General features: G+C 55.2%; 1 protein-coding gene across 1 annotated transcript in view; it reads right to left on the bottom strand.

Annotated features, from left to right (window-relative positions):
- LOC112923224 (uncharacterized) overlaps window positions 1–12714 on the bottom strand; it is a 141960-nt gene that overhangs the window by 116010 nt on the left and 13236 nt on the right. The window contains exons 9-12 of the mRNA XM_072753850.1: window positions 12230–12410; window positions 9687–9832; window positions 3899–4002; window positions 1470–1635 (exon numbers count right to left, since the gene is read on the bottom strand). Of these exons, the coding sequence (XP_072609951.1) occupies window positions 1470–1635; window positions 3899–4002; window positions 9687–9832; window positions 12230–12410 (597 nt within the window). The remainder of the gene's footprint in view (window positions 1–1469; window positions 1636–3898; window positions 4003–9686; window positions 9833–12229; window positions 12411–12714) is intronic.

The following is a 12714-nucleotide window of genomic DNA, read 5'->3' as shown; positions in this document are numbered from 1 at the left end:
TCTGCTCCCCACCCCTTCCAGGCTGCAAAAAAAGCAACTTGCATCCCCAGCACATGCCCGGCACACGCCTGGCACACGCCTGGCACACGCCTGGCACACCCCCAGCACTCATGCATCTTTGTGGACTGGACAAGAGAACGAGCGAACCAGTCCAGACAGGTGCAAGCCCTGGTCTGGAGGACAAGTGAGGCAGGTGAAGGAGATCCTGGCCTCTGAGCCAAGGGACCCCACTGGCTCTGCTCACCCCGTCTCCCTGACATAGTCACAGCAGCAACACCAGCCCCGTGCATGTCACTTGGCACACATCCCAACAACACATGAATCCACAGTCTCCCTATGTGTTACCCCTACCACATAGATGGAGAAACTGAGGCACAGAAAATCAAGTGGTTGGCTGGAAGTCAAAGGGGCAGAATCTGGGAGTCTAGAACTGGAGTCTGCACACTTAGTCACCTCTCTTGTACAGAACAAACAAAGGGGGGGCAGGGAGGGAGGGCCGGTCTCCAGGAGACTGAGCCTGCCAGCCCTGACTCAGCCCTGAGGGTCCCGGAGAGGCCAGCATTGCAGGTAGCCAGAGTGTCACCTGCCGGGCCATGAAACGTGGGCAATGCCCCTGGCGACCCAGCCCAGGCCCCGCTCTGGGTCAGTGCCTGCTGAGCCGAGCCAACCACACAGCCAACCCCAGAGTCAGGGGTCAGGGGTCAGGGGTGAGCGCTCCCTACCCTCTGCCTGCCCAGAGAGTGAGCCCCAGCCTGACCAGCACAAGAGACCCAAAGATCCTGCTGGCGAGGCAGGGGTCTCTGCTGCTCCCGGGGACCCTGGCTGGCCCATCACCAGTGTGCTCACCCCTGTTCCCTGCGATGTCCTCTGAATCCCCACCCGCTGCCAGCCTGGCACAGTAGGGTGAGGAGCGACAAGTGACGGTGCCCCCAGAGCGAGTGAGGACACAGCCCGTGGAGGAGGAGAGAGCACCCGCCTCTCCCCAGGCGAGCTGCCCGGCCTCTGTGGGCCTCAGTTTCCTGCAACACAGATGCCCTCAAAGCCCCTCGGTCCCAGTGGCAGGCTCATGGTTACCCAGGACCGCCGGGTTGTTAGAAACCCTCGGCCCACCGTCACACACGGTTCTTGGCCTCAAGACTCGGTAGACGTATTTGTTTCCGATAACAGGAACAGCTCTCACTTACGAGGCTCAGACTCGGTGCCAGACCCCAGGAGAATCGGTTTGCACGCATCCTCCTGCATCTTACCACCAGCCCAGGAGGGAGGCACTGGTTCCCTTCCCGTCAATCAGATCAGAAAATGGGCCCAGAGAGGTTAGGTCACTTGCTCAGAATCACACTGCTGAGACTCGAACCCAAGACCTCTGTGCTGGTGCAAAGCCCTGATCAAAGCAGGTCACCCCCGGTGTGCAATCAGCAGCCAAGTGGGGAAGGGATGATAGGGGCCCAGGTGGGGAGCGGGGGGCTCACCAGCAGCATGTGGACCATGGCATCCGTGGGCTGCGGGATGAAGGCCAGTGACCAGAGCCAGGCTTCCGTCTGGTCCACCTCCACCTCCCCGGACACGATGAGGTCCTTCATGAGGCCCACACAGGGCTCGGTGCCACAGGAGGGCAGGGCATCCACCAGCGGCTGCCTGAGGTGGAGGGACACCAAGGGACGTCATGGAGGCGGCCCGCTCGTCCTGAGCACCTTCCAGGCCTCACCTGAAGGCCGACTCAGGTCATCCCGGGGACGCCAGGAGGCTCCAGGCAGCACGACGGGCACGTGTTCAACATCACACGCCTCGGAAGGAGCTGGGCCTGGGACCCGGGCAGCCTGGCTTTTAGGGTCCACGGGGACAATGGCAGCCCAGTCCAAACCCTGCCAGGTCCACCCGCCCAGGAAACCCGCAGCTTCGGGCAACACGAGCCCTGTCCGCTGTTCTGCTGAAACCTGCCACAGTCACGAAGGAGGGGCAAGGACCCCGGCACCGAACCAGAACCACCCACTGGCAGGTTGCTGCTTGTGCCCTCAGCCCCAGGTCAACATCAGGCCTCTGCTTTTCTTTTTCAAGATTCCAGAAAGGTTCAGAAGCTCAGAAGACGTTCTCAACCTTTATACAACAGTGGCTCTGAGTGGGGACAGAACCGAATGGGAGGTGGGTTCCCGGGTCACAGCAGAAATGAGAGGCGCCATGAGCCAGCAGGGTGCACAGCTGTAGGTGCACGGGGCCACCCCCACCCTGGTGAGGGATACCCGTGACTGCAGATGGTCAGACCCCCCACCCCGACCCACATACACACCCTCTGCCCATAAACAGTCTCTGGCCTCAGCTTGCTCATCTGGGGAATGGGAATGCTGATGAACAAGCCCCCCTCACCCCCAACATGCCCGAGAGTCCTTGGGAACACAGAGGTCACTTCGTCTCAGCAGCATCCTACCCGTTCTTTCCACCCCTCACCCTTGCACCTCCTCTTTTCCCTATAGTTTTGGGCCCTGGGGACCACGGTCTGGCCAGAAGCAGAGGCGGCAGCAGGGGCAAGAGAACTCAAAGAGCATGTGTCTTCTCAGAAACTCCTGGGCTTGAGATGAGTCTCCCCACCTCCCTGACTCCCAACATCTATTTGGACAGGGGAGACCCGGGCTTGTAGGAAAGCTTAGGCATACCCTGCTAAGGCAGGGTATGTCCCCGGGAAACAGGCAGTTCCCCCTGAAGACTCTAGGCCCTTTTCTACAGGAGACATAATTAAACTGTGCCTAAGTCAAACATCACATATTTAAGCCCAGAGGTACTGGATGGAGAAGCAGAGACCACTGGGGTTCAAATCCCAACTCTGCTGCGTGACTTTGGGCCAGTTTCCTAACTGCTCTGTGCTTTGACTTCCTGCCACAAATGTAAAGTAGGAACATGATAAAGCCACCTACCCCATGGGGTCCTTGTGGGGGTTAAACGGGGGAATACAGGGGCGCCTGGGTGGCTCAGTCGGTTAAGCATCTGACTCCTGATTTCAGCTCAGGTCCTGATCTCAGGGTTGTGAGATCGAGTCCCATGTCAGGCTCCGTGCTCAGCGTGGAACCTGCTTGAGGTTCTCGCCCTCTGCCCCTCCCCCTCCCCATGCACTGTCTGTCTGTCTCTCTCTAATAATCAGTCTTTAAAAAATAAAACTAAAAGAGAGGTTTTCAGAAGATGACGAAGCATCTTAGCCATTAGGTTTTGCAGTCAGTCAATTAGACATTTGGTAATGCTGATTTTGCACGGCTTTTTTTTTTTTTTTTTTTTCCTTTCGTATTTTGGAGCTGATAATCTTTTGGAGACCTTTTCAGGAGCCTTTGAGAAAGTCACACGTCCGGATCTCAGGGGCCTGGAAGAGCGGCTAGATTTTGGGAAGGAACCACAAGCTTCCCCTCTGCACAGCCCTGAGCTCACGGAGCTCCTTGGAGATACCCCCTACCCCCCCCCCGGTCCCCCGGTGGACCCCGGGGTCTCTATATACACCCCCCCTTGCTGGCCCCACATCAGCAGGGTCCAGGTGGTGGGATCCCAGCCTGGCCAACACCCCCACCTATGGTTAGAGGGGTACCCAAGGCACATTGGAATGCTAATTCCAGCTCTCCGCAAGAGGGTCCCAGTCAGGGAGGGAACAATGCCTGTATTTATACTGCGGGGCCTTTCAGCTTTAGTCCCAAGAGGGCTCGGTCCGTGGGAACCTCCGAGCTCCCCGCTTAATCACCTTCTTGGCAGCCATCCCCAGACTGAAAGACAAGTCAATATCCCAGGGATGAGAGGAGATGCGATATCACCATCCACCCCCCAGTGGGGACCTGGGACACTGTCAAGACCACCCAGCCCCACCAGGACCGCCAACCAGCTCCTGGTCCCCTCCCCACCTCCCATGTCCCCGCAGGAAGGTCCTTACCAGTTGTCCTGGCATTTAAAGGAAGATTGTCGCCACAGGGCCAACAGCTCATCTGGGGAGAGGCCCTGGAGCTCGGACACCAGTGTCAGGAACAGTTCTGCAGCCTGGGAATCAGAGGGAGTCAGCATGAGAGACTAGGCAACCTGGGGGGGGGGGGCGGGGGGACCCCAGGGTTATCTCAGCCATTTCCCTGCCTTCAGACAGGACTGCAAACAGAATGCATTAGCATTTTCCACTTAAGGTAGCTCTTTTTTTTTTAAGTTATCTATCTATCTATCTATCTATCTATCTATCTATCTATCTATCTATTATCTATTTATGACACAGAGGCAGAGACATAGGAAGAGGGAGAAGCAGGCGCCCTGCGGGGAGCCCAATGTGGGACTCGATCCCAGGACCCCGGGATCATGCCCTGAGCCAAAGGCAGACGCTCAACCCCTGAGCCACCCAGGCGCCCCTCCACCTAAGGTATCCTAAGACCCGATGAAATGAGGCCATGTATCTGGACTTCTCTCCACGGAATCCCTGGCACACAGTCCACCCCCTTTTTAAATTCTTTATCAAGTATTAATTGAGCACCAACTACGTGCTGGGCTCTGTGCTCGGAGCCAGACAGGATACCTGCACTTGTGGGCTTTACACTCTAGTAAAAGCTCAGTAAGTGTTCACGTGGCCACGACCTAGATATTACAGGGGTCTTAGCATATTTCATACAGTCAGTGAGGTGACCATCTTTTTTGTTATTTTTAATGCGCAAATAGGTAAATGAGAGAAAAAAAAAAAAGTAAATGTTCTTCAGAAGTATGAGCAGTGATGGCTAATAATGGGTGGTTTGCAGGCTCCGAGCCTTGTCTGCAGGCCTGACCAGCACGGCCTCTGAGTGTCCAAATATGCACAAGGACATGAAGGGCTGTATTCAAGAGCACGTACTCCTTAGGCTTCAGCAGATACTTGGTTTGGTGCTGGCAGCCCCCACGCTTCCCCCAGGCTTGGGCCAAGGCCAGGACTGGGCCTCGCACCCACACCTGGCTGGCCAGGGGTCCTCTGGTGCTGGGAGCACCCTGCCTACCCTTGGGCTACCCTTGGCCTGCTGTTACTTCTTCACACAGGGCCCACAGGCCAGGCCCCTGTGTTTGGGGGCGGGGGTGGGGGTGACTGCCACTGTCATGACTGGCCCCAACTGCCATCAGCCATAAAGACTCTCTGTCACCCCAGCTTGGGGCAGCCATCCCGGGGCCCCTCCATTCTAGGATTGCTGCCTGCCTTCTGGATGGGCTCAGATCTGTTTCCCTCCACCTGGGGGCTGCCTTTCCCCAGCAACACCCACAATTCTCTGGGCCTAGACACGCACATTTTTGAGCCCCCCAGCAAGTATGCACGCTGCTGTGCCTGGCCGGGCATCTTCCCCCCTGGGGAAGGCCGGTGTCCACCCTGGAGCACTTTTCCTCCTCCGGGGAGGCCTCCAGCCCCAAGCATCGGGCATGGGGACTAGCTTTCCAGAGCCAGGCACAGCAGGATGGATCTCGGCAGGTCATCCCAGTTTCCCCTCCAGCAGGGAGAGAAGCGAGAAGCCTACTCGCTAATAACAAGAACACAGTAACAGCACCACCAGCACCAGCACCCACCACTTCGTACAGAGCCCCTACTGTATGCAGGCACCATCCTAGGCCGTGTGCCTACATCATCCCATTTGACCGTCGTGATGCTCTACAGGGAGCAGCTATCACCAGCCCCACTTAACAGAGAAGATTTGAGACACTCTGAGCACTTAAGTCCGGTGCCCATGGCCTCAGCACTCCTAAGTGGCAGAGTCAGGAGATGAACCCAGGCCACTTAGCTCCTAAACCACACTCTTAACCAGTGTCCTCCGGGCCAGTGGGATGGGGGAAGGATGGGAAGAATGACAAAACAAACAAAAACAAAAATTTTAAAAATGCAAGAATAAGGAAAGCCTGCTGTAGCATCTTCTGGTTTCCTTGGTGCCGATTCTCGCACCACGGCCTCTCCTGCTGCCCCTGCGCTGGCCCTGGACACGGGCTTGGGAAGAGCAGCATGACGGTGCCAGAGCATGTGCTATTTCCACATGTGGTGAGGTGACAGCAGGTGCAAAGGACCTGGAGGTCACGGACAAGCAATGGCCTTGAGTACTCATTACTTTTATTTCTAACACGACTTCTTTCTTTTTTTTTTTTTTTTTAAGATTTTATATATTTATTCATGATAGAAAGAGAGAGAGAGAGAGGCAGAGACACAGGCAGAGGGAGAAGCAGGCTCCATGCAGGGAGCCCAACACGGGACTCGAACCCAGGTCTCCAGGATCACACCCCAGGCCAAAGGTGGCGCTAAACCGCTGAGCCACCGGGGCTGCCCTAACATGACTTATTTTTGACCCACCCGTGAATAATGACTGTTTAACAACCAGCCCGCAGGATTCCTACCATCAGCCCTGATGCACCACGGTCTGTCTACACGGTCTCTCCAACCCTTGGCTGTACACAGTCGGCACTTAATAAAGGCCGGTGACTCGGGCTTCCGATGCTTAGGAGACCGGATGGTAACCGCGAGCCATGCCCTCTCCCTGGCATCCTCCCTGGAGGGGGGTGACCCCTACCCCATCCCCGATTGATGCTCCTGGCTACACGGCCCGCTGCCCCCCACGACGAAGCTCCGGGGCCTCTCCGCAGGAGGGTCAGCCTGGGGAATTTGCTCTCTATTGAACACGGAGTCCCTGGTTTTGTTTCCAGACTGAAAAACCAATCTTGTCTCCTGCCCAGCAACAATGGGGACGGGCAAGGGCATTCCAAGCTCAAGCCCTGGAGGTTGGTCCCCCGGGCAACCAGGCGGGTCCCCTCAGCCCTGGGGGAGACAGTGGCAAAGAGCTGCTTGGTGTGCAATGAGGCATCCCTGAAAAAGGTCCTCAGCAACCACCCCCAGCCCGGGGGACCTTCCCAGTGGGAACAACTGACTTCCTTTCTTGAGCTGTAAATCCAGAACAGCCGCCCTATGGCCTCTGTGGCCTGCGTGCCAGTCTCCGGGAGGGGATGCCTCGCCCTGAGCCCCCTTTGCCAGGGAAAATGCCCGGTCAGGGGGTCAGAGGGTGCTCTGGGGGCCAGAGGAGAGGAAGTGGGCCTGTCCTGTGGCTTCCCAGAGCACCACGAGGTTCGGCAGCACGACAGCTGGCACGTAGGCCACAAGGCGGCCCTTCTCAAAGGCGGTGACCGTGCTCCCCGGGGAGACACCAGGCAACATCTGGACACACTTTGGGTTGTCACCACCAGGGAAGGGGTGACGCTGGCATCCAGTGGGTAGAGGCCAGGGGTGCTGCTCAACAGCCTGCAAGGCACAGGATGGCCCCCGCCATACAGGATGATCTGGTCCAAGCTGACAGTAGCACCCAGGTAAGAACCTGTGGGGCCAGGGTTGACAGCTGGCCCCGGTGACTTAGCAGCTGGTGGCCTGGAGCACCACCTAGGGAGGCAGATGGCCCTTCTCTTTGGGCTGTTCTGACTCCCAGGAAACCCCCAGTGGGGGGGAACCCACTCATCAACAAGCTGGGAGCCTGCCTCCCAGCTCGCAAAACAGTGAAAAGCCAGCTGCAGGTGTATCTCTGCTATATACCCAGAGGTACACAAACTATATTGTGTGTGGGGGGGTGTTCAAGACACACCCAGTATACACACACACGTATACACATGTATTTCTTCAATACATTCTACTATATACTTAATATGTAGCCAATAAATACAATCAATAGATAGTGTCTCTACATACTCAAAATACTATAAAAATATGTATTTTCTCAGTGTCTGTCTGAATCTGACCCTGCCCTCCCCACCTCCCACTGCCACCCCAGACCACCCTCCCTCATGTCCCCCCGCGTTACTGCAGGAGCCCCCTGAGCTGGGCTCCCAGCATCCCACCTGCCCTCAGTCTGTTCTCCAGCCTTGGCCAGAGCAGGAGTGTTAAAATGTCCATCAGATCGTGACCTCCGTCCTCTGCACAACACCCTCCAAGGCTCCCCACTACCCCAAGGAAAAATGATCTGTGTGCTCCTCTAAGGGGCTGACCTGGTCCCCCTCTGGCCCTCGGCACCAGGCCACAGCCACACAGCCCCCCTTCCCACCCTGCTGCTCAGACTAACTCCCCCAGCAGCAGGACCTGCCCTGGAGTGTCTGCGCTGTTGCCCTCCCTCCACCACCACCACATCCTGCCACTCCTTCACACCTCTCCTGAAGGTCACCTCCCCAGGGAGGCCTCCTGGACCATCCATCATGTAAAATTGCACCCCACTCCAGAGCTTCCTTGGCCCCCTACTTCTGTCCCTGCCCTACTTGTCCCTCCAGGGCCCAGGACACTGGTTTATAGGTGTTTGTGGGTCCTGACTCAAACACCTGAGGTACCCCTGAAGCTGAGCAAGACACAGGGGCCTAGGTCATCTCAGCCCAGCCCCCAGGGACAGAGGCAAATTAACCCCCACCTAATGCCTCTGGCCCACTCTAAGCTCCTGAACAAATGCTTCACCTCACAAAGGCACAGCACCCAGGGGGGCCCTTGGTGCAAAGAATTCCAGCCTATGGGCGCTCCTGGATCTGAGGGCAATGGCTGAATGGGCACAGCCTCACAACATCCTCCTGCATCCTGACTTTACATGAGAAACACCAAGACCCCCAAAGCTGCGCCCTCAGATGCCTGTTCCCAGCCCTCACCTGCCAGGTCAGAATACCAAGGCTTGGGGTCTGGGCATCTGTATATCCCAGAAGCCCCCACACCTAAATGATGCCAGGAAAGCTGAGCTTTGGGAAGCGAGGGGTGCCTGGAACACTTGGCACCGTGCCTACAACTGGACATGGTGCCCAGCTCTGCACATCCCCTAAATAACCTATTTCTGTTCCCCAAATCCCGGGTCCTGTGTAAGCAGCCAGTGAGGCAGGTATTACCCGGAATAAACAAACACGTATAGTGTGAACCCTCCCAGGCTGTTACGGGATCAGAGGCAAAACACCCCATTGTGCTCTTCTCAGCACACAGGCGCTGGGGCCTGAATCAGAAAACCCCCCGCATCTCTCATGCCTTCCCGGAGAGGCCCTGGCTCTCACGCTAAGTCAGGAGCAACACTGAGACGGGGCAGTAATAGTGGCTGCACTGAACATCTCCAAAATCACTGGTGGTGGCCCCCAGAGCTGTGAAAGGCAGGGCTGGTGGGACAAAGATCACTGTGTGCCTAGAATGTTCTGGAAATCACCTTGACCATGAGACCCTGCAGGAGCCGGTCCCACTGGTCCTCAATGTCCGGCTCCAGTGAGGCTGGGCAGGGTGCTCCCCAGACACATCCCCAGGGCTCAGACTCTGGACTCTGGTCCTTTCCAAGCTCTTTTCAAAGCTTTCCCCTAGATTTTAAAGCAACTGCACCAGGTCTCAACTCCAGTATCTTCCGCTTTAGACTCCCAGTTCCAAAGTGGTCACTAAGCCACCTGGCTACCATGTTCAGAAAGCTAGCCTGAGAGCTCAACAGGACTGTTTGTCTATAGGCAGATGAAAGAAAGGCCTCATCTTTGCTCATACCCCACCTATACGGGGGTACAAGCCTTCACACACACCAGCTAGATCTCTTCCCCTTCTTTTGCAACCAGGCACAGCCTTGTAGTGCACAACCTGTGCAACTGTACATAGTAGCCCTGATCCTGAACATGTAGGAGGGTAGACCTAAAAGGATTTAGAAAAAAAAAAAAAAAAAGCTGTTCCAGGGATCCAGGCCAGATTCTAGCCCAGGGCTGGAGAAAGTACTTACCTCAAAACTCGTGGTCTGAGCCAAGCACAGCTTCCTCACCAACGTGGCTGCTGTGACCACTGTAGCTTGAGACTGTGTTTCCTCCCATTCGTACAACAGGCTGCTTGGAGTCACATCTCCATCGTCTGGATCTGATATGGGAAGCGCTAGATGGGGATGACCACAGGGGGGAATGCCAGCATGAGAAGATGTTCCCCTGAGGGCCACCCTCAGCCCTACCAATGCTTCCTTCTGCATGCTCCTGACAAGGGGTGTGGCGGGGTGGGGACATGCACAAGGAAAATCATGGCAGTGTTGCTGCTACCAGCAAAAGATGGGAAACAACTTTTATACCCATCTGTGGGGGACAGTCAAATAGGCTAACTCCAAAGCCCTCTTGGGACTGACAGAGAAAACATGAAATCAAAGATTATTCAGAAATAAAAAGGTCGGACACCTCCTACAATGTGGACAAACACTGAAACATACTAAGTGAAAGAAGCTAGTCACAGGAGGTCACAAGCTATAGGATTCTCTCTACATGGTATGTCCAGATTGGGCAAATCCAGAGAGGCAGAGCAGTTGCCAGGGGCTGGGAGGACACGGGGATGATGGCAGACGGGCCGGAAATTTGCAGAGAGATGAAAATGTTGCAAAGTTGACTTCCACGGTAGGCGTACCACTCTGACTATACCAGAGGCCATCAAATTGTCCATTTTATTTTTTTAAATTTATTTATTAATGAGAGATGCAGAGAGAGAGAGGCAGAGACACAGGCGGAGGGAGAAGCAGGCTCCATGCAGGGAGCCCGACGTGGGACTCGATCCTGGAACTCCAGGATCACGCCCTGGGCTGAAGGCAGGCGCCAAACTGCTGAGCCACCAGGGCTGCCCTGAATTGTTCACTTTAAATGGGTTAAATGTACAGGAGGCAAATTAACATTTTTTTTTTTAATTTAAAAATAAGAAACCAAAAACACTTAGGAGGCGCCTGGGAGGCTCATTCGGTTGAGCATCCAACTCTTGGTTTCAGCTCAGGTCACGATCTTAGGGTGATAAGATCGAGCCCTGTGTTGGACTCTGCACTCAACAAAGGGTCTGCTTGAAATTCTCTCTCCCCCTTTCTGTCTCCCCCTGCTCACTCACTCTCTTTCTTAAAGTAAATAAATAAATCTTTAAGAATAGATAAATAAAACCAGGACACCTGGGTGGCTCAGTCAGTTAAGGGTCTGCCTTCAGCTCAGTCATGATCCTGGGGCCCTAGGATAGAGTCCCGCACTGGGCTCCCTGCTCAGCAGGGAGCCTGCTTCTCCCTTTCCCTGTGCCATTCCCCCTGTCATGCTTTCTGGTTCTAGCTCTCTGTCAGATAAATAAACAAAATCTTTAGATAACAAATAAATAAATAAAACCACTTATATCTTAGTGAAAGAAGAAAAAAAAGATGAAAGGTTCATTCAATTCAGTGGGGAGCCAGAAAGTCTTGACACAACTAGCTAGATGCCCAGTCCCTGCTAGCATGGTGCCCAGAGCTCGGGAGGCAGGTCAGCCTGGGCCTTAGCCAGTGTTCCATGAACCAGAGAGGATGCTGGGAAGCCCCAGGACTTCGGTCCTACCTGCCAGGTTCTCTCCCTCAGGTGGTACAGTGAACCCGGGCTCAGAAACATAAGAGCTACCTGCCAGAGCTATAGAGCAGAGCTGGGGGTTCGAGTCTTGGTTCTGGCTCTCACTAGCTGTGTGATTTCAAGCCCTTATACCCCTCAGAGGCACAGTTTCTGTATTTGAAAATGTGACTAATAACAGTACCTTCCTAATGGGCTCATAATAAAAACTGAATTACATAATCTACCTAAAACACTCGGCACAGCCCCTGGCCCACAGTAAATCCTTCCCAAATGTCAGCAATAAGAATCATTTTTATTACCCAGAGAAATAGTTTTTCAATCATGAAAAATTATCTTTTTCCCTCAGATGCATGCCTTGCTTCTCTCTTTCCAGGCAAAATTAGAGGAGAGAGCCAAGCCCTAGGGAATGCTATGCGTCGGCAGAGACTTCCCAGAAAATCAGAAGACCTGAGTCAGCTTGCCCCCCAAAATGGTCAGGTCCTCAGATGGAAGATAATATTCTCCCACAAGATCAGGGAACCAGAATATTTTTTTCTAAGATTTTATTTATTTATTCATGAGAGACACAGAGAAAGGCAGAGACACAGGCAGAGGGAGAAGCAGGCTCCCCACGGGGAGCTCAATGCTGAACTTGATCCCAGGACCCCGGGATCACACCCTGAGCCAAAGGCAGATGCTTAAACACTGAGCCGCCCAGGCGTCCCAAACCAGAAGATTCTATCTCCACTGAAGATGACCCAGGAAGAAGGTCAGACCAAGCCTGAGCCATCTGAGCCAGCAGAAACTTCTAGAAAAAGAGGCTGACTCTCCTGAAGATAGCCATTTTCAGAAACAGTTCAAGACAGACAGGGACAGAGGGACAGAGCCTAGGCCTGCTTGAGCCCCTCTACCAAAGGAAGTCTCGGGGCTCCTCTGAGGGGTCCCCACATCTACCCTCGGTCACCTGTGACGGCTGGATCCAGGGACATCTCACGCAGCAGGGTGAGCGAGGAAAGCGTCCGCATCTGCACAGCACTTGCCTTCTCAGAGAGGGGCCCCAGGGTGTGCAGCTCCGTGCAGGAGGCCTCCCTCAGCACGCCAGCCTGGAAACTCTGGAGGCAGGTCAGGCGGGAGGCCAGGCCGGCCTGCTGGACCATGGAGGGTGGGGAGAGGCAGGGGCTCAGGGGAGGCCCAGGCAGTGAAAGAACCCAGCTGATGGGGCCCCTGGGGGGCTGGAGGGAGCGAGCTGGGGTACCCTGGGGCTTCAACACTGGACCTCAGCTTCCCCTCCAACCTGGGCTGTGGTACCAGCAGGGCAAGCAAAGGCTGATGGGGGTGGGGGGTGGGGTGGGGGGAGAGCACAAGGGAAGCAAGAAAGTCCCAGGAACAGGAACTCCAGGGCAAGTCAGAAAACCTGAGTTTGAAAATGAGAAACAGCAGCAGCAGCTG

Source organism: Vulpes vulpes, chromosome 3, assembly GCF_048418805.1.
Source record: "Vulpes vulpes isolate BD-2025 chromosome 3, VulVul3, whole genome shotgun sequence".
Lineage (NCBI taxonomy): Eukaryota > Metazoa > Chordata > Mammalia > Carnivora > Canidae > Vulpes > Vulpes vulpes.
Note: the sequence above shows the minus strand (reverse complement) of the source record. Positions and strands in the feature narration are given on the sequence as shown.